Raw genomic sequence first — 21,667 nt, forward strand, 5'->3', positions numbered from 1 at the left:
CCCGTCAGACCAGCTAAGGGTAAGAATAAATTTGAACAAAGTTACGTTGAAATATTTCAACTATCTACCGCGAATAATGTATGTAATAACAGTTGACCGTGATAAAACAGTGCGTTATAATAACCGTTCGCAGTCTCGTGTCTCGCAGATTTAAGATGGAGAATATATGAAATTGTTCAGTTTATTATTTATACACCAGCGGAATTCGCTCAATTGCGGTGACGGTGAAATCGTTGTTATTAAGCGCGCGAATTCACATCTCCGCGCCGTGTTTACGATCGAATTCACATACATCGACGATTATATTCAAATGAATTTCAATAGAATACCTTACAAGATAGCGAGACAATATATCTTTAACGTCGATGAAAGGCCACCTAATTTCACGCGACGTACCTATGTAATGTGTTCACTCGCTCGTTCTTTCGCATCACGCTCGACAAGTAAACATTCAAAACCCTACCAAGGGCTAGACGGTGGACTATCTTATTCGACAGTAGTTTGTAAAAAAGGACAGACATGTACACGTATAAGTTAAATGTAAATCTCGGTGAGTGTCTGTATACATCGATTCGAATCGCATCGCGAATTTTCGTAACTTAACGAATTTATACGGTTTTCTTTTCCTCTCCCGTGTGCCAAAGTCCTTCAGCTGCATACCGACTTTCTTCTTACGCTTCTTGCATCGGATACAGCGCTCGTGGTAACGAATTGTTTGATTTTGAACTAGAGAAAATTCAACAACTCTTTGCAATGGTCCGGCAATCGTCGGCATTTTTCAACGCTCTTTCTTCAAGCGCTGCAATTAAAGAAATTCATCACTCGGTCCTTCCATTCGGTCAACTGTTTCTTTTGTTCATGTCAGAGGTGCTTTCCCGACAAAATGTCTGTACTTGTTGCACGCCATGTACTTGTTCTCCTCTGAGACGATCGACAAGCTCGATTGTTGCCCTTGACGTCGACAAAACGTTTTCCTCGACGGCTTTTTATTTCCGTTGCCGCAGTCCAAAGCGTATCGCAATTCGTCCGCCATTTCTGAGTACACGGACTTCTGTAAGTTCCATGGAAAGACGATTGCGACCAAGCTCATGTATTCGATTGCGAATGAATCGATCAGCTCAAACTCTCTACGTTGAGATGTGGACGTTTAATTTTTACTTTTGTTTGCGACGCAATCGAAAGTTCCGCGAAAAGAGGTAATTTTGCTCAGGAGTTTGAGCTGAAAGATTAATTACATACTTAAGAAATTTACTACCGAACAACATGGTTGAATAAGAGAGGAACAAGTGAAAATGAAAGATTTTTGTATTTTATTATAGTTAAAATAATGTTCAACTCTACCGTCTTAAAAAAAAAAAATTTAATAGAAAATTTACCGAGCTTGTACAAGCAATAAACTAATTGGACATAATTGTACAAGTAAATGTATGTTTGTAAAAAAACACACACATAAAATATTCCGATAATTGATTGCGTTAAGTTTAAATATATAAATGTAGAAGAGAATAAATGAGCTCACCTTCTGTAAATCCGTGACGGGAGAGAAGCAAAAAACGTTGCGAACACAACTAACAATGTCATACTGAACTGACATACAACGCGCGGCCTTTCAGCTTTACTTACTATTGTATACATACAAGTAATGCAATATTTTTGAAATCGCAATTTTCATACAATACTTCGCCGTGACACAGAGATTCATTCGTCGATTCATTAACGGATTTTTCGGAGTCCGTGCGCTTCTTCGCGTGGATCGGAAATATAGTTTACATGATGAAAGATGCGTATAGATAAAAGATGATACTTGACGTTTTCATGCAATGTAACAATATTACACTTGCCGTGAGCGAGTGCGTGACTTAATTTTTGTAAAAATTCATCACAATTTGTAGAACATTTTGTTTGTTGTATAGATCACGTATCACCTTTTTAAATCCACATGCTCCTTCAAGTCTATCGCTTGTGATATCGAGAAGCGAACGGATTCCATGTATATATGTACGCATTTGTTAAATCGACACAGCTACACATTATGTACAATAAAACGTCTTGTAACCTGTTACACTATACATTTACTATCTAGTTGGTATAAAATCGTGATTGTTCTTAAAAGTTCTGTCTGTTATCGCAGCACTAATAATTTGGTTGCGAACACTGCGATTTTTTTATGTTTTTGTTTTTTTTTGTTTCTTTTTTTTTTTTTTTTTAAGTAATACTTTGACGTCGATCGAGACGTTTATGACTTTGCGAGAGAGAATCTGGCCTTTTTTGTTGCGAGGCTTAAAGTCTTTTTTCATTAATCTAAGTTTTGATATGAGCAAATGGCAAACGCCATATTGACTTTTCCAATCTTTTTTTTAAATATTAGTATTGTTGTTTATTAAGTTTTGATAATTTGTTCGCGCCAACAAAAATATTCCGAAAAATTCCGCCGCAGACAATTATCTAATTAGTTCATATCAGGAATATCTGATATTTTATATAGATTTACTTTGTTTTAAATTTGACGGTTTCTACAACGGTTTTACGGAAGTAATCTGGCCAAATGTATTTTGATTTATTTTTCGTTTTGTAGTAAGAAAATTGGAAAAGTCAAAGTTTGTTGCTTTTTCTGTCCGATTATTTTAGTTTGCCCCTATGAAATTACGATCTTTATACACTTCCGATCACTCGTGATGGAGTTCTTCCTTAGGTCCACTGAACTCGGATCGGATACGCTTTGAGGTACGGCTTGAGTTTAAGAATCTGTTTTTGTTTCGCAGCGCAGCGCGTACCGTCGCTAGTGCAGATCTGTAAAACCTTCGCAGATCGGTTTCCCTGAGGCTTTCTGCTTCTAAAACAGAACACCAAAATGCCTGAGTCAGATTCGTTACATCAGTCATTCTTGCGATGTTTGAATGATGAAGCGGTAAAGTTTTGAATAGCAAACGAAACTGATTTGTGCAAATCTTTATATCATGCTTGTTTTAATGATTTCTTTAAAAGATAATTAAGTGTTTATTGTCAATCTCGTTGCAGATGTTTTTTACGCGAAGCATTGCAATCGCTGTAAACCATTACTTTGTTTTACTTCAACTATCTGTTCAATTGACTTTGTTTTACATATTTTTATTTTTTGTATTGTATCAAATATCGCGATTGCACCGGTCATTTTGTTTCGATTGTATCAATACATCACAGTGTAGGAATTCAAATGCTATTCGAAACTCTATATAGGTAGGTATTAAATCCACACTATTTGCCGCAGGAGTATCTCGTCTCGCATAAGATCGATCTAAGCCGATTTAAATTTTTGGAGGACCTTGCATATGCTCTTCCGCAACATCTACCCTAAAGCAGGGTCTGAAAAGAGGTACAACCATGCCGCGCTACCTCATAGGTCTGTTTACTTTTCAATACGTACGAACTGATCCGCCAGTGCAAAGCTGCATATTCGTCGTATTTGTGGACGAGCCCTCTTTCAAATACTTGCCCTGTTTGCTTACTCCTTGAATGTATGCAAACGATGGCACACGAATATATATATCGCGCAGACCGCACGCCGGACATCGCAACTCGCGCTATACGAGATTTTAAATCGTACAAGCTGATTTCACATTTGACCGCATACAGTGAATACAAATCTCCTTTCCTATTTTGTTTTTTTTTTTTTTATTTTTTTTTTTTTTTATAAAACTGTTGTTGGTTGTTTTTCTATAGTCGTCTCGAATAATTATGACGCTTTTGTGTAAAATACTAGCGCGACTTTATGTTCGTTTGTGCGAACCTCAAAGGGGGACATGTGGAGGTTGTTACTCTGAACTCTGTGGTAAGCGCGCGATGTTAAGACAGGCGAGAACAAAAGTTCGAACGCGGTCGAATTTCGTGCAAGTCATGACAAACTCGAGGCATTTCTTTAGTTGTAAAAGCTTACATTGGCACATTTTCGATATACCGCGAGCGAGAGGACGGTCACTTTGGTCAGTCAGCCTAACGACGATATTCGCTACGAGACAATGGGGGATAATCACGAAGATTAACGGCACACGATAACGGGAGAAAAGAAAAATAAGTGTTACGGCGGAAGATAGTAGAAAAGTGAGGGAAAATGAAGAGACACAGTGCACAGTTGAGAACGCGATACTGTAATCTTTGACGTAACCGCGTCTACGGGCGGGAGGATCGATCGATCACGGGAGTAAGATTTGAGCCGCGCGCGAACGATCAGACCCGAGTCGTTCTGTACCGAGACCATTAGAGAGGAACTCCACCAACGTACGAGCATCAACTGATATATTCGCGCGGTATGTCGGGATAGATCGCGTCGGGATCGAGCCGCGTGGAAGCCGCGGCGGATTCCGAAGCAGCGACTTCCGGCGAGATTACCGCGCGACCTTCTTCCACGTGCTATTTTGCGCCACTCACCCGATCGTGCAAGGCTACCTGCCGACTCTTCCACACGAACTCGCAGACGGCGATCACGCAGGCGACGCCCATACCGCCCATCAGCACCACGAAGACACCGCCGACGTTCGCCAGACCGAGTTCGTTCGCCGCCGAGCTGCTCTTCGACGTGTCGTCCTGAACCGTGAGAAACATCGATTAGCTTGTGGCGCATTAACATGGCCGGTTTGCGGGCTGAATATGGCTCTCCGCTGCATCGGTAATGCGCCGCCAGGGAGAAACGGCGGTTTTCGTGTTTAGTCCGTTGCGCATCGTTAATGTACGCGCGGCCTTCACGCTCGGCTGTTCATTATTGAAATGTTTCGCAGAGGGTTGCGCGTCGCTGATAATATAGCGAAAATTTGATTGCGCTTGCTCGTACTCACGTTGATGAAAGCGTTGAGAGAAGAGAGGAAGTGGTCTATTAATTATTGTATCTTCTGTTCTGTACGCCATCGCAGCGTCGAGCAATCAATTTAATCTTGTGAACAAGGCAAAACTCGACGCGTTTTATATAAGATACTTTCTTTATATAATTTATATATACGTATATTTGTTTTGAAGGATGGAACTTATTAACGACAACAGTTATTTGTCGTTTAGTTATCAATTGTCTCATATATATCTAAATTATATATCTAAATTACGTTGTGTTTGCAACACAAATATTAAACATATGTTTTGTATTTTCTTTACAATGATTTTAGCGAGGAAATAATATTGAAGAGTTAATTTCTTTTGCATAACTATACAATTATTTAATTTATGTTTGTTTGTCAAACAACAACGAATTTATTCGAGGCAAGAGGAAACTGGTGAATTATTGGAAGAATTTATCGGCGCTGCTGCGCGAGAAATAGCAGCGCGTGCAACAGTGATCGCGAGAGCTCGGCGAAGCTTCGATTTCGCGAATTCGCGAAATAATCTTCTCTGCGTGCCACTCCAATCCCCGACGACCTGACGGATGAGGGGAGTTGCTGAAGCCTGGCGCAAGAATTTCGAACGCGCGCTTCTTGAGCTAGCGCGTCGGAATATCTCTCGAGGGAAAAATAAGAGAGAAAATGAAGGGACTAAAAGTGAACTTCCGCGGTTCTTTTTTTGACAATATCCGTGTGTCAGATAAATAAAACTACAGCTGCGGGTAAACAGATCGAAATATTGATTGAAAGATAATTTCTTTTTTTATTATTTCTAAGTTCGAATATTTATTTTAAAAATCTTATTTATTCTGTAAGTTTCAAATCGTATTTTTAAAAAGAATATCAGACACGTTCTAAGAAGTCAAAATGAACTGCGTAAGTAAATTTGCACTAAAACACAAACATTAACTTACCCTACAGGATCCGCCGCCTCGTTTCTCCTTCCACCAACGCGTCTTCAGCATATGAAGCTTTCCCTCCTCTTGCAGCTTCAGGATGGCGTCGCTTATGGCCGTTTTGTATGGCGAGTCTGAAGTTCCAAGGTCGTTTTAAGGAACTCCCGTCGCTGCTTTTATCGCCTCATAGCGTCGTGCTTTCGCGAAACTTTCGGAAGTACCGTTGCGGCAATCGTTCCCTCGCGCAAACGTCTCACCGATAATTCCGCGCGCGATCCCTTCCGCCATGGTTGGCGCTTTCTATCGACTTGCGCTTTCACGCGGTCGCGAGATCAGCAGGACAAACGGCAATGCGATTTTATTCGGTCTCTCGAAATAAAGAGGTGCTCTCTCTCTCTCTCTCTCTCTTGTGGATAAACTAACTGACAACGCTCGCACGATCTTTGACACAATTTGCCGAGGGAACAATTCGCATTTATTTTTGATCAACGCTTCATTTGCATAAACGAAAAGTTTTACTTGAATGCATTTTAATGAAGTACTTTTGTTCGAGAGCAAAAATAAGTAAGCCAATGTAATTACACGTACACACACAATGCAATATTCGATATGTTTTCACTTTTTCGCGAAAATTTTATTCGCGACTTCTTATGTAGCGCAAGATTTTCTATGTACATGTATTTCTGTTTAGCACTTACTCGGTGGCATGGCAATGCCGTATCCCTTGGAGTCCAAGAGACCGCCGACTTGAGTGAGGTCGCAGTTCCTCTCGATTACGTATTCGATGGAGGTGGATTCCATCAGGAATGCGTAACTGCCTTTCCCCTTGATCACTCGTTCCACGCCCTCGACGTTGCTTGATGTAAATACCGTCGGCTTCGCTGAATCCATGAAGGACCACATGCGTTGGTACGTCGAGAAATTGGAATCCTAGATCACGCCGAGAATTTCGTGGTTGAGTACGCGCGCCGTTAAACGATGGAACGTCGGAGTGGAAATCGGTTAACCCCCGAAGTAGGCATGCCTTACTTCGAAGAGATATCGTATCTCGCTTATATCCCTAATTGCACGCATCGGCGCTCCCGAATTAATGCCAGAATATTCTCGGTCGCATCCTGCGGTTCCGGTGTTACTTCGATGCTCAGACCGTCAAAAGCGGAGTCGACTCAATCGCGAGATAACAGTGTGAGATAAAATTGATGAGATAATAGAAATTCTCTGTTGTGCTCGAATTAGTTTTCTCGCAATTTCAACAAATTGTCTTGCTCTTGATAAAGAAAAATACAAAACCGATGTGTGATTGTTTGACATTTTTCCCTTACGAGCAAACTCAGAAGTGTGTATACAACGATGCGATCCACGCGTACATATATGTGCGATATATAGATTATTAATCTCACCCTAAAGAAGGCAGCTGTGCTGCCACCTTTGAGAGCACCGTACTTAATCTTCGTCTGCTTAGCGAGATCCTCGGCGCTCTCGATCGGTGAATCCATCCTCTCGACGGTGAGGAAAGCCGCGAGATTAGCCGTGTACGAGGAGATCATGATCAACGTGAAGAACCACCACATGCCCGCGACCATGCGAGTTGAAACGGCCCTGCGATAACAGGTCAAAGGCTGCAGACTGCTTTTCATCGTGAGATAGTTTAAACGGAAATCCACCGCTCGAATTTGCTCGCAAAATAATCCGTATAACCGTCTCGTTTGTAGAAACTGCGTTCTACGCGCGATAAAACAGCGCGTGCTGGCAATACGAAGTAATAGAAAAGAAGAATCAATACCACCTGCCGTTCGCGGAAGTTCTTCGATGGCAACTTTGCACCTTTCCGTAAAAGTGAACGAGAGCGCGCGGGAGTTCAACTTCATTTTTATCTAATGAGTCCGCGACTCTGTACGTCGCGAGCCATAATCCGTTTTGCAGTTAAGTGATTCGTTATCAAACGACAAATATGGAAGTTGGCGAGTGGAAAACGGACGCGTGTACATACATATATATATATATATATATATACGGAACATGTCTGCGGGCAAATTATTTTACACGCGAGCACTGACGTGTATATACATAAACGTAATTATGTCATGTAAAATGAGCACTTGAAATTATTGGAAACTACTTGTGTAACGGTATTCCAAGCTTACTAACGCATGCTACGGGGATTTCATGCATTTCGATAACTAGAAACGAGCAAAGCAGTTTGATTAATTTTGCCGCGTTTATATATACATCATGCAACACCGGAAATCATATAGCGAGGGATGTATTTCTTAATGAGAGTTTTGGAGTCGTATTATATATATAGTAAGGCTATATTTAATTCTACTATCCTTTTTAATTTCGATCATTAAATATCTTGTTAATTGAGTATCAAGTTAATTCTCTATCACAAAGAGAAGGTCTACTGCGAATTAATTAGAAAGTTTTGTTACCTCCTGACGCCACTGGAACTTAATACACCATAACCCTTTAATTAAGTAGCTTCCTAATTAAATTTTCATTAAAGGAATAGTTGACTCTCCAAAAGCATCGTTAGAGCAATACACCCCTGCCATTATTCCCATGTGTTTTTGTTGCGTGGTGTACACACGGTTGATTGCAGCAAGCCTGAGATATAGCACAACCAGTTCGTTATTAAATCAGAAAGGTGATTCATTTATACAATATATATATATCTGTAATACATTTTCTCTCTCCGATATAATTCTCTACGTTTATATACTAAACGGTCGATATTATAGTTTCTACAATATCGTTGTGCTTTACACATTGTTTTTGTACACATTGTTTTCTTCGGTACACTTACTTCGGCGCTATATCGGAGCCTTGCTGCATGAGCGAGCCTATGGTGAACCAGAGCGAGTTCAGCAGGGTGAACTCGTTCTCGACCTCGGACTGCCCGTTGCACGGATGAGGGTTCTCCCATTCGTAGGGGCTGAACCTGCGGACAGGTGAAAGGGGAAGTGCCGAGATTAGATGTCAAGGTGTGTTTCGACGCGCGATCAATTATATTATCTATTATTGTCTGTCATTCTGAAACAGCGCGACATATACAGATCTGTACTCATTTCCATGGTCTATGCACGTGAGGCGCAACGACCGCTTTTGGTTTTGCTGTGGGATAAAATAAGCTAAGTTAAGTGCGTTACATGCGATACGAGTGTGCAGCGTGTCTGTTCAATTATCGCTATCTTGATGCATGAAAAGAGCTTACTTGGGCAGAATGTCACAACCCTGCCGCATTAGAGAGCCAATGGTAAACCACAAACAGTTACGGAGCTTGAAGCGATTCTCCAGGCAATCTGGATTTTTGTTGCATGGATGCGGGTTGTACCATTCGTACGGCGTGAATCTAAACTCAATTATTTCAGACACGTGCTGATCCAAAGATGTTCACTTCTTTTTTTGTTTTTTTTGTTTTTTTAACTTTTTATAGAAAAGTTACGTTAAAAAAAAATTGATGTTAAGGAGTTTTCTTTGTTCTCTCATTAAATATTAACTTACATGAATCAAAGAGATACGTGACCAAACTTGTCGAAATGAAAAAATTTACGGTTGTTTGTTTACTACATATGTATATAATATTCTCGAGTGAATTTTGCGTCATACAGAGGACGACACGATCAGATCGATTAGACAGGGGATTGAATTTCCTGAATAATGTCACGGACATTTTTGTCGCGGTAAGAATTTAAAGTGGTTTTACTTGCCTGGCGAGTATAAAGAGGAGCACGGAGACTCCGAGATAAGCCGTCGCCATGTAGATCCAAACGTCGAGGCTGAGCGGGCTGAGGAACGAGAACAAATTCGGCGGTTGCTTTATGGGTTTGCGGTAAAGTATGCTGATCCCTGAAAATTCAAAATTCTCGTTTTATGCTGAGCCACACGGCACGGACCACGGGCAAAATGCATTGATGTGTGGACACAGTGAACCGAATATAATTACTCGTGAGATTTATTCCGGTTTTCGTTATGACCACGTATAGCTTACGAAAGTACATAACGGTTCGTGAAATTGCGCTCGAAATTACTTCAGAGATATGCGAGGTAAAGATTGCTATCCAAGTGCAGTATCTCAGATTTTATCTCGCCAGTGTTCAATACTGAGAATAACTTTTTTTTTTTTTTTTTTATTTATAACACCATTAGCTTGTAGTTTTTTTTTTTCTCAAATACTACATATATGTGATTGTGCAATATCGCAGTTATTGCGTACCGTCATAATAGCTAGGCTCTCACCTAGGGGCATAAACGGCATCGTGAAGTCCACAACCTGTTCTCGATCGTACGTGATGGTGAGATCGGCGATCGCGAGATCGGCTTTCTGATCGAGCAACTCCTTCATCATCCCGTCCCACTCCTTCGTCTGCTTGTTGTACGAGCCGTAACGTCCGTCCGGCACAAGCCGGAACGTATAATTGAATCCAAGCAGCCGCGATATCTCGTAAATCAAGTCGACGCTGTAGCCTTCGAATTGCGCGTTTCCGCTGAGCTTCTCGCTCGAGTCCTTCCGCATGCAATATGGCGCGCTCTGTGACGAGGTAACGAGCTGCCGTCAATAGGATGCTGCATATATATATATCTATATAAAGGTATCTACGCGACACGCTCTACTCATCTACCGATACGCGCAGTCGAGAGTTTATCGACTCGTCGCTTATACAAAAGGTCTGTGAGTAAAGTTGTAATCTCTGCTTCGCGTACGAAGAGCAAACTGTATCGAATCACATTACAACTTGTCACACATCGTATTTTTTATGTAGTATAAGACCGAGTTTCTTTATAATATTATGGCGTTATCATATATGCTAATCGAAGAGATGTTAAAACATCGAAGTTCTTGTCTCGTCGCACACGACATATATCCCACTTCTTATTACAGAACTGCCTGCGGCCTCGCCGTAGGAAACTCACCCTTTCTCCATCGAGTTTCGAGGCACTTAATACATCACCGAGTACATTACTTGTCGCCGCAATTAGCGCGAGAATAAGTAATGCGAGTTGAGCGCGTCGTGAAAACTTCAATTAAGTCGCGCGTATCCGACAACGCGGCGCGGGCGGCGTTTCCATCCCTCTCGTCTTCTTCTTTTCTCGCCGGGAAAAAGCGAGCGGAAAGCTAACGAGCGCGCAGGCTTTGCTAATGGACGGAAAAAAATTTTCCGCCCCGCTGTGAAGCGGTCGTTTAATGCGGCCGACGTTCCTGTTTTGTTCGCGTTTCGATTAAAGCGACGATTTTCAAGCTCAACGCCGCGGGTTGTCACGAGCGATTTTTGCCGACGCAAACATAGACGCGACGTCTCCGTTTAGCGGAATAAATGCTTCGGTATATTTTCAAAAGCTGCACAAGCACAAAAAAAAAAAAAAAGTACGCCGCACTGGTGGGAACGCTTTTTAAAATCCGCGCATCAACTGATAAAGGGAAAGTCACGCGCGTATATTGGAAACGTCACTCACCAGTATAGTCGTCACGATGAAAGTCTTATTCTGCAAGTTTTCAACTATTTGGGTGTAAACGTCGCCGTAGCTTCTCGTGAAGTTGATACCCTTGGTACTGTTCCAGGTACCGATTTTCTTCAAGCCCTCTTTGCTATTCAGCTCGATGATGTCTAGCACGAAGTCGGAGCGAAAGCCCTGGTGGTCGAACTTGATAATACCCGTAAGCCCAGTCATTTCAACCTGGAGTATACGTCGGCAATGTTTAACAGTTAAAGTCGTGTATCAAATATTATATATTGCAATACATATTTGTATATATTTGTTTTACACGGATTTTGATAGTTGTTATTAAGTTATTATAAAATAAGGTTTAAAATAACATTATTAAATAACGTTTGTATTATGTTTGTGAATATGTGATATTAAAATGATTGATGGATTACATTTGCGAACGGTAAATACTCCGACATACCGTTTAATATGCGAGTAAATCAACATACAGCTGATAATAACAGTTTTATGTGCGCAAGTCCAGTGGTTCTCAAAAATTGAGTCGTAAACGATTGTTATTATGTGAAAAGCTTATTTGAACAAGCGATCTGATTTGAGAAAAACCTTATTTAACATTTGTTTTTTCATATGAATTTTTTAAAACATACATGTGGTAATAGTGTACACTGTGTCTAATCGACGTAAAAACTCCGTTTTACATAGATTTTCCGAACAAACGAAGTTTGACAACCATCGCGGTAATTCCGCGGGCTTTTGAAGTGGAAACGAGAAGATTCCAGGTACATTTATTTCGCGCGTATACGAAGGGTTTGTCTAAACATTTGCCGCTTGTAAAATCGGAATAAAGCGGGCGTCTGTCGACAGTGTGCGCCAGGGTGTTATAATTCACAATTACATCGGGAGAGACACAGAGAAGAGAGACGCGGTATTAATACGCGGCAGCATTTTGAGACGGAAATTTAGTTGTAACACTCGTAAAGCGATTCGCGAGTAATTAAGCCCCCGCGTGATAACCGAACCCTATCCCTTTTCCTTTCCCTCTTGGTGCGCGCGCTAGTCATACTGTACATTTGCAAAACGGCGTGGTGTAATTGCGGACGAAATTCTCGGCGACTGCTTGTAATTACCGGCTCATGAATACTGCGAAATTAAATTCTGGCTTGACGCGCAAGATTAATACAGTCGCTATCGTTACCGACGACAACTTACGGCGTAATCCTCGGGAAAGAATAACCCCGTCCCGGGGTTGGTGATTACAGCACCACTCAACGCGAGAACGCAGTACATCAATATTACTCCGCAAATGAATATAGAAGAATCTTTCCTGACGGTTAAAGCTATCGGCGGAAATGTATAACGCGAGTTGTTGAACCGCACTGCTCGCGTCGCGAAATTTCCTTTGAGGAAAGCTACTGGCAGGAGAGTCACCGTAGTTTTGAAGCGTTTTACCAGCTGCCGTCACATTTAATCATGCTACATTTCTCGAATATATAATCGGTTAGTGGGAAAGTTTCCTATCGCAGAGTTTATGAGAACGTTTCATTAAAGCGATGTCGCTGCCGAAAAGTCATTTGAACGGATGTAAAATATGAGAACGCTTTGTACGCATCTTTCTCGCGATATTCTCACATTTAACGTTGAAGTTCTAACCGCTCTATAGGCACATCAAAGATTCGTAAGCTCCGCTTCTAAACGACATGCTATTTTCCTCACATCGTTTTATTTTAACAATAAAAAAGATTCTCCGAGTCACAAATAGTTTCACGTCTATAAAATCTTTCGGGAAATACTCTCGTTAATTTTATAGAAAGGAAGAGAGAGAGAGAGAGAAAGAGAAAAAAAAGATCAAAGTTGTTACGTCGCTTGTAATTTGGTATAGTCGCTCAATCGGATAGTTGCGTAACGAGTTTGTCGAGATTACACGCGCAAGCCTGGGTTCTATCGACATCATTTTTTTGCTGATCCTTGTCAGGATGTTCGGCCGCGTGAGCGACAGGTTTCGCTCGTTCATGACGCACACGTAGCCAGTCACATGGCTGCATATGAGAGTCGCCTGTGCGCGAGTACACACCTTCCGGTGCTTGTCAATCTCGACACGACAACACGAATGACGAGACACGTTTCCATATCCTGCGTGCAACGTATATTTATATTTTGCGGTAACTCGTTTCGCGGTGCTGATGCGATACGTTATACGATATATATATATATATATATATTCCGAATGCATTCGATTTTGGTATTAAACAGCTGGAGTAGTGACAGCATTCGCTCGCTGTGAATAAACAAATTATAATGTATATGTAATCAACAATACGATTTTAATCCTCTTACGTTCGTTCTTAAAAAAAAAAAAAAAACTAGACAGACACGCGAAGCTGTTCGTAGTAGTCAGGAAGTTTAATCAAACGAAACACATTGCATTAATTATAGAAACTTTATTCGCACATCAATTCAAACTCACGGCGATACGTAGCACGCGCACAGAGTAGAACCAGGCTTATGCACGGATCTTTATGCGTCAGGATGCATCGGCGCGGTGAAACCGCGAACGACAATTTGTCAGCGCGCGCGACAGCTTCGTTTAAACCGGAGTAACTTTCCATTGTTCTGAGGAGAACAATCGTGCGGATCGTGGAAAGTCAATGCGTCCGGGCTCCGCGTGATTTCCAGCACTTGGCGCCCTTGGTGCTCTGTCGCGTATTTATCATTTTTCTCTCTGATTTCCGTGTTTTATGTTCTTTGCTGTTCCTTCAAAGTTACTTCGGAGAACGTGAAAACTTTACATCGAGATACCAAATCGATGAGATCAATTTTGCATTCGTTATTTGATTGATCGCCAGTTTGATGCACATGGCAAAACCCGTGATGCTGTTAATGAGTGATGCAACGCGGATCATGTGGAAGGCGAATAAGCAAGAGAGAGCGAGAGAAGGTGTGCGTGTGTGTGTGTGTGTGTATGAGTCGGATTAAGCATATCGTTATAATGGCTTATTACGTTGTCGGTGCCGATCGATCGGCAATGTCCGTAATTCCGCGAAATTAATTTCTCTCTAGCACGATATATTTGCGATAACCCGCTTCTACATCGGGTGCATCGTTGCAGCGTTGAATATATGCGAGCGTGTACTTAATCATGCGGAAGATATGCTACCACTATAGAAACATCGTCTTTATTCTTACATCACGTAGATATAATATATGCGTGGCTTTATGAAATTAAATTGCCCATACGCTCGAGCGGCGATTTTATACGTTCAATTTACATGCTACGAAAATCGCGCATCAAATATTAGCATCTAATATTAGAACCAAAGTATCGATACTCGCATCATCACTATTGCAGATTATTAATTGCTTCTATTATAATGCTACTTACGATCTTCATGTAGTTTATGAGTGAATAACCGTGAGGCCAGGTGTCGGTAGACTCACAGGATAACGGCTTGATATCGATCTGCTGGGACGTGTCGAGATCGTGCAACGCCTTGGCGAAGAGATGGACGGCGTCATACAGCAAAGATGTTTCAGTCTGTGAATTGCACACATGACGAAGTGCCATCAACTTTAGGAATGCATTGCGTACAAAATATTTCACGCAAAGTGACTCGAAGAAATATATTTCGGGAAATGTTGGGTGCTAGAAAAAGATTTTTACGGAGAATATTTTTCTTCTCCCTAAAAGAAATTAAATAAAATGTATATTATAATCGTAGATTTATTTCATAGAAAAGAGTTTTTATTCTGTGCGTGCATTTAAAAAGAATTGCGTGTGAAATATATGTTTGATTTTGTGCGAAAAATGTTTGATTTATTACGGAAAAATTATTTCGAACAGTATCGCACAATTTTTACGATATTGAAAATGTGAAAAAATGTGGCAAAAAAACAAAAAGGTTAAATCCCGAATATAGCGTTTCGCAAAAAAGGAATCGCATTTCGAGGTCGAATAGGGAATTCCTGTTTCCGCGAGGAGCGAAAGGACGAAAATCTCTGTTCCTGGGAGGATTTCACGGCAAATTGGCGCCTCTGTTTCCCCGACATTTATATTTCGTAAGTCGCGCGCGCGCTCGTGCGACACTCCCACGATATCGTAGCTGTAAAAGCGATACCACCTTCGATATCGCGCCATGGATGTATATTCCTCTCGATATATTCGAGACAACCAATATCCTTACCGGATTTTTACGAGACCTCGTCCGAGAAGAGCGTATTTACGGGAGGGAAACGAGTTACTGTATCTGATTCACATATTTCTTCAGTAAGATGGGACCATCGAATAGACCCTGGGCCCATTTTCTATACCGATCGAAACTTTTGAACAAATAGAAATTTTATGGAGAAAAACATATACAACAATCTTTACTCTGACTTTATTTATTATTTATGCGCATTAATGTGAAAAATATAAAAGATAGAAGACATATCGAACGATCACGTTCGCATATGAGATTTGTGAGATGCATCGTGTTTAGCAACCATGAGATTATAGTTTAATTTCAAAATGACGAAAATGTGTCTCTATAATGATGATGCGATGAGCGACGATGAGTCATTGATTGATGATTTGTCAAATATTTCGACCGTTACCGCAATAACGTATAATAAATGATAGACCGTAGAAATGTTGTAAAATAAACATCGGAATATTATATTAGAGATATGAATTTTTTAGAATTTATAAATATAAATGCATACATCAAACTGTGTTTATTTTTTAACGCGACGAAATACATACGAGCAAGATAAAAGAATATAGAGACCCGCACGTTAATATTGTAAGATATATCGACGTTGTAGAAATTTATTCCCAAACGACACAATAGAAATCGTTTTTACGTCATCAAGTAGAAAAAATAGAACTATGCGCGCGAGAGAAAGAGAAAAATAAAAGAGAAAAGTTTCAATTTAAATTTTCTTGTTTTTTTTCGCTAGTTGTCGTTTTATCATAGAATTTGGAAAACATTTGCAACGATTCCAATAGTTCTCCAACTTTTCGAGGACAAACGGAATATCGATTTCCATCACAATCGACGCATCTACAAACGGAAACGTACGCGTACAGTTCCATGATATTTCCTCTCAGTTTACTTATATTCAAAAAAAGAACAAGTTAATCTCGAGGTTTTAATTTTGATTGTGTGTTTTGCGAGCCAAATTTCATATTCTCTTTTTATTCAATATACCTTACTCCTCATTCTACACGTAGGATATTCAAGAGTACGTATAATTGAAACTTTTCTCTTTTGAAAAACTTCTTCTTGACTTACCTTTATAGTGGTGAGATTATTCTGTTCCAAGTGTGCGTGAAAGAAAGAAGAGAATTTAAAACCACAAAGTTTCAAGCAAGATTATTGCAATATTATTGTGTTGATTAAAAATAACATGTTGAATATTGAATTCAATAAGAGAAGATTAGCGTTGATCAAACCAATTCTCATTATCTCAATCGATCGTAACGTTGCAAATAAAATAATTGCTGACTGCTAATGAACACTCGAGGAGTGTTACGTAATCGTCGATACAACCTGATCTTCTTAAGTAGGTCTACACTAATTAATGACAAATAGTAAAATAATCTGCGATTTAACTCGGTGCTCGATCTCCGAATAACGAGCTTACACTCGCTGCTGATCTTAACAATGCCGTTCGTATAATCGAATCAATATATTGTTTGTTTGTTGTCGCATGTACGCGATTCAGTTAATTAGTCCAGCTTTGACGCGTCCATAACGAGATTACCAGCATCCCTTCAGCACAGAAACATAGTCTTGTTACAGAATTCGCGCAAACGCGACTGTTTGTTTTGTGACGACGCTGTTGCGTAACGTAGTCGTTAGATCTCGAATGACGACGTCGCGACGCGATAGGAACTGAAACGACTCTCGCGTTAACTCCAAACTGGTTCTCTATGATGTCCTGGCTCTGTGTAATGTTCCGTATATATCTTCATATGACATATTATTGCGTATACTAGTAAAGAGTAAAAGTTGAAAATTAATTAATATACAAAAATGATTAATTAATAAAGAAATTAATTTATCCCTTTATGCGGTTATAACATTTCTGTTTTGAAACGTATCTTCTGTACAGATTTTTGTAAGAAAATATTGATATGAGGGGCGACATTAATAATTATCCAAAACAAGAGAAGATATTCAAAAGATTACACGCTACAACCGTGACATGCTCTTCTATAGAACTAAGGATACGAGATTTTCTTGGTTTTCTGTAGAGAATTTTTGCCGAGCCTCTTTCTCTTTACATAAACGTAGCAGCCATTGTGCCTCGTGGATAATCCGCCCATTGGCGATAAGCTGTTTCGCGTTAGTTCGAGAGTAGAAATGTCTGGAATTTGTCCCTTACTGATAAATTTCCCATGAATACGACGCGACGCCTATCCCAAGATACGGTCCATCGATTGCCGAGTCTTAGAGGGATTCGATCTACACGGACACATTCTGACGTGAAATGTTTCTCCTGTTTTCGTAAATGGAAGATAACGTAATCGTCGTTTCTTATTTGTTGTGGCTATATTCTGAATTATTCTGAGTGCGATCTGGTTTTCTCATTCATCGATTCCCGAGTATTGTAGCCGTTATTTGTTTGGCAGAACTTTGAACTTTTATATATTGTTTTTCTTTATTATTTATCTTTTGGTTTCTATACTTTTGCCTCTGTGAAAAATACATAGTGTATGAAAAACATGTTTTCGAAACACTAAGGTCGTTATGTATGTGTGTGTATATATCGGGTCTTGTCATTGTTTGATGGATTTTAAAGATCAGAGAGAAATAACGAGAATCTCGTGCGTTTGCCCAATCGGTTCTTGTCAGAATCGCGAGTTCACCACTAATCAAACAAAAAGTTCAAATATCGATCAACATCGCAATAAAAGTGTTAATAAGTAACATCGAGATATTCGAGAGAACTTTGATACGTTCAAGTATATCGACTTTATTTGCTTTTTTTTTTAAGAGAGAAAAGGAGATTTTACTTATATAACGCGCAATATATATTCAACACAGGATGTTGATTTTATTACATTTTTATTTATATTGCGACGTTTTTATATTTCTCTAATTTTTATAATGATAATAAGTCTAACAGTTGGCGTCTCTCATAAAGTTGTGTGAGATATCGCCTTTGATGAAACCGGCGAATTGAGAAAGTTTTTATTACTAGTGTCTCTGCGTGCCACGAATCGATGGTAGAATGCAGTCTGTGGCGCCGGTTTTGCGACTTTCAATTGATGATTTTATTTTATTTCATAAAGTTTTACAAAGAAAGAGTTTGTTTGTCTGTGTACCCCGGCATTTTATTGTCGTTTGTAATCAAAAGAAGTTTTGGATTTGAAAAATTTTGAATTTTTGAATATATTCTCTTTTTCCATTTTCCATTAAATAAAAATGTTTATTACCTCCCAATCGCGATTGGCAAAATATAATAAGTCAGAAATATCCTCTTATATGGCTACATAAATACATTTGCAGTACGCAGGATGTGCGAAGTCGTTTCCTCCGTATTATGTACGGGTCACGGATCAAACAGGCAAACGCGTTTTTCTCGGAAAAAAACGAAAGATGAAACTGCTGAAATTTATAAAAGAAGGAAAAGGGAAAGACGGTCAATTTACGGACACGTCTAAAAAAAAATATTATTCGCAAGCGACAAGATTAAATAGTTTTATCAATTTTAGTAAATTTATAATAAGTATCGTGACGATTGCTTCTTATTTAAATTATACAAGAAATTGTATAATAAACTCATTATCTTTACACAAGTGTTGATTGTGTCAGAAATAACGTATATATACAAAAATAAACGAATTATAATTTACTATTAACAACAGTCTGATAAATAGCATATTTTTAGTATATAATAGTATATTTTTATATATTGTATATAATAGTACATTTTTATATAGTATATAATAGTACATTTTTGTTTTTGTTTTTTTTATTGAACGAAATAATATTACTGTAAATTGTACTTTGATTTTTTCACGAGCGAAAAAGGAAGACGACAACGTGAGAAAACACCTTCGACAAAATAATGTCGCTTCGCGTTGTAGCAATGAACGATGCAACGTAGATCTGTCACATTTTCGCACTGGGGTGCTACGTATACCGCAGAACATCAGCAAAAAGTTGTTGGGAAGTTTGCACGAACGTGCAACCGTGTCGGGCAAATTGGCCTTTTTAAGGACCCGACGCGCTGGACGCGGCAGATGTTGCTTCCGTCGAAATAGCCGAACGTACGGATTCGCGCTTCTCAACTTTTCTGCAGTTGATGCCGTGCCAGATGCGACGGAGTAATTCGCTTTTCACGAATTGGCGTTTCGATATTTGCTTTTTTTTACGACACGTAGCACACACTACCAGTTCGATGTGTAAGGGATTCAGAAGTTCACATTTAAAATTTACTCTCATAAACACGATTTTGTTACTCAAGCCATTAATCACCGAAAAAAAAAGCATTTTTAAATAGTTTATATATATCTTTATAAAAATCTGGAATTATATTAAGTACATCTTACGTACGTAGTGTGTTCGTGTGCCGCAACGAGAACTAAATTGTACGGTGTAACGGCACACGATACATGGTTGGGAAAGTTATATACACGGTTATATCGACTTAATCGATAGTCCAATAAAATGTCGACACCTAATGGAAGTATCTGCGAAACTCGCGTGTACTTTCGTGTACGTACATGTGTATGCACGTAAATATCGATTAATTTGTCCGTCATTTCGTTATATGGGGCAGCGCTGCGGCGCCGCCATGTGAATATATGATATAACGTTCAAGAGAAGCGTAAACTACGTATGTAATTTTCCGCGAGTATATTTCTCACTTTCTTATAAATTGTATTTCAAGTACTGGAAGGTTCGATTTTTCTTTTCGCATTACGTACACCACGCACAAGTGGTCGACACGAGATGTCGCGATGAAGAACGCGGCGCGACGCGCAGAAAACCCGACAGTCGCGCACGGCTCGCGCGTCCCTTTTGCGGTATTTGCATTCTTATAAGAATCGACATGTGCTACGGGGAATTGAATTTTCCCGCGGCAGCAGTCAAGTTCCGAATAGGATAATAGCCAATTATTACGTTCGCTCCTTTATTCCCGACCACGTCAAAGAGGCGCGCGCGCGCGCTAAGTCTCGCGCGAGCAAAAAAGACCCGAGAAGTAGATCGATGCTGCTGTCAAGCGAACTTGCGCGAAGAATGCGAAATTAGAGTGTTATTACGTGAGACGCGCGGCCGCTTTATAAGGACGAGAACGATATTTCGCCGTGGAACGATCTTTGCATTTGCATACATAAGCGACATCTGCGCTTATACTTTGCGACGTCGTATATCTTGCGCCGCGTATTATTTATATTTATATTTTATGCTCGGGGAAAACTTTGAGAGAAACGGAGTATCGGCATCCGCGCAATAAACGACTACTACGGCATGGCGCCGCGTAATACAACAGCGGCCAAGGCGATCTATTTCCCGTTATATCGCTTGCGTTCAACTTCTCCGCTGCGCGAGGATGTGTGTCTTACCTTGTTGCTGTTTTGTCCCATGTCGAGCTCGCGATTGTAACGCTTCTCACCGTAGATCCAGTCCTGGATTACCTTCTGGATTTCCGGCTTTTCCGGATCCACTAATCGGAAGGCCGTGATATTGGTCCCTCCGTGTCTAAATTCTTCCAAGTCGACGGTATGCAAGTCCTGAAAGAAATTTCGATCGATCGTCTCGCATGAAATTCCTATTATCGGTCACACACATGTCAGATCGTAGAATTTCATATCACACTTTGCGATATTGTCACTTATTTTATCGGTATTACATATATACTCGAACAAATTTTCCATATTCAATACCGTTGATTTTTTATTGTGCAGTAATATAGAAAGATTGTTAAAGAAACTTCTATCAGATAACGTTTTGTGTTTTTTGAAAAATTATATGTTTATTTATATGCGTTAAAATTGACCGTTTTCGCATTATTATTCTGATATATTGCGAAATATATCAGTTTGCCGCTTCTGCTGTGTCGCCACGATCGACAGCTGAACAAGAAGAATGCTCTGGAATTTTTCATTCAATAGGTATCGGCAGAAATAAAGATAACTCAAACAGGGAACAGTCTCGAACCAATATCCATATCGGTGACGACGTTTATCCGTAGGTACGACGTGATTTAAAATCGTATACAGGTTGAAGGCGCACATCCATACAATCCGTCTTTTCGAATACTTGTGAGGAATCGCCGCGCGACCATTTATTATCCTTTTGTCCTGCATCCGGGACATGATAGATAAGTCCGGTGTTCTCGATCCGCTGTCTTCGCGAGTAGATCGGTACACTTGGCGATGTACCCACGTTCCCGATGTCGCGCGAATCGATTGACCGCCGCACGATGATCGATCATCGTCACGCCTCGAGCTACACGTCCGGTCCATGTTTCTTCAAGACAGGTTTCGCA

General features: G+C 40.1%; 1 protein-coding gene across 1 annotated transcript in view; it reads right to left on the minus strand.

Moving 5' to 3' along the window:
- LOC109860621 overlaps positions 1 to 21,667 on the minus strand; it is a 68,040-nt gene that overhangs the window by 9,669 nt on the left and 36,704 nt on the right. The window contains exons 4-16 of the mRNA XM_020439850.1: positions 20,742 to 20,909; positions 16,456 to 16,476; positions 14,565 to 14,717; positions 11,192 to 11,413; positions 9,977 to 10,268; positions 9,444 to 9,586; positions 8,952 to 9,115; positions 8,544 to 8,678; positions 7,138 to 7,336; positions 6,436 to 6,667; positions 5,756 to 5,871; positions 4,405 to 4,560; positions 861 to 1,051 (exon numbers count right to left, since the gene is read on the minus strand). Of these exons, the coding sequence (XP_020295439.1) occupies positions 861 to 1,051; positions 4,405 to 4,560; positions 5,756 to 5,871; positions 6,436 to 6,667; positions 7,138 to 7,336; positions 8,544 to 8,678; positions 8,952 to 9,115; positions 9,444 to 9,586; positions 9,977 to 10,268; positions 11,192 to 11,413; positions 14,565 to 14,717; positions 16,456 to 16,476; positions 20,742 to 20,909 (2,192 nt within the window). The remainder of the gene's footprint in view (positions 1 to 860; positions 1,052 to 4,404; positions 4,561 to 5,755; positions 5,872 to 6,435; positions 6,668 to 7,137; positions 7,337 to 8,543; positions 8,679 to 8,951; positions 9,116 to 9,443; positions 9,587 to 9,976; positions 10,269 to 11,191; positions 11,414 to 14,564; positions 14,718 to 16,455; positions 16,477 to 20,741; positions 20,910 to 21,667) is intronic.

The sequence above is a fragment of the Pseudomyrmex gracilis genome, unplaced genomic scaffold, assembly GCF_002006095.1.
Source record: "Pseudomyrmex gracilis isolate BER0280 unplaced genomic scaffold, ASM200609v1 scaffold_427, whole genome shotgun sequence".
Classification (NCBI taxonomy): domain Eukaryota; kingdom Metazoa; phylum Arthropoda; class Insecta; order Hymenoptera; family Formicidae; genus Pseudomyrmex; species Pseudomyrmex gracilis.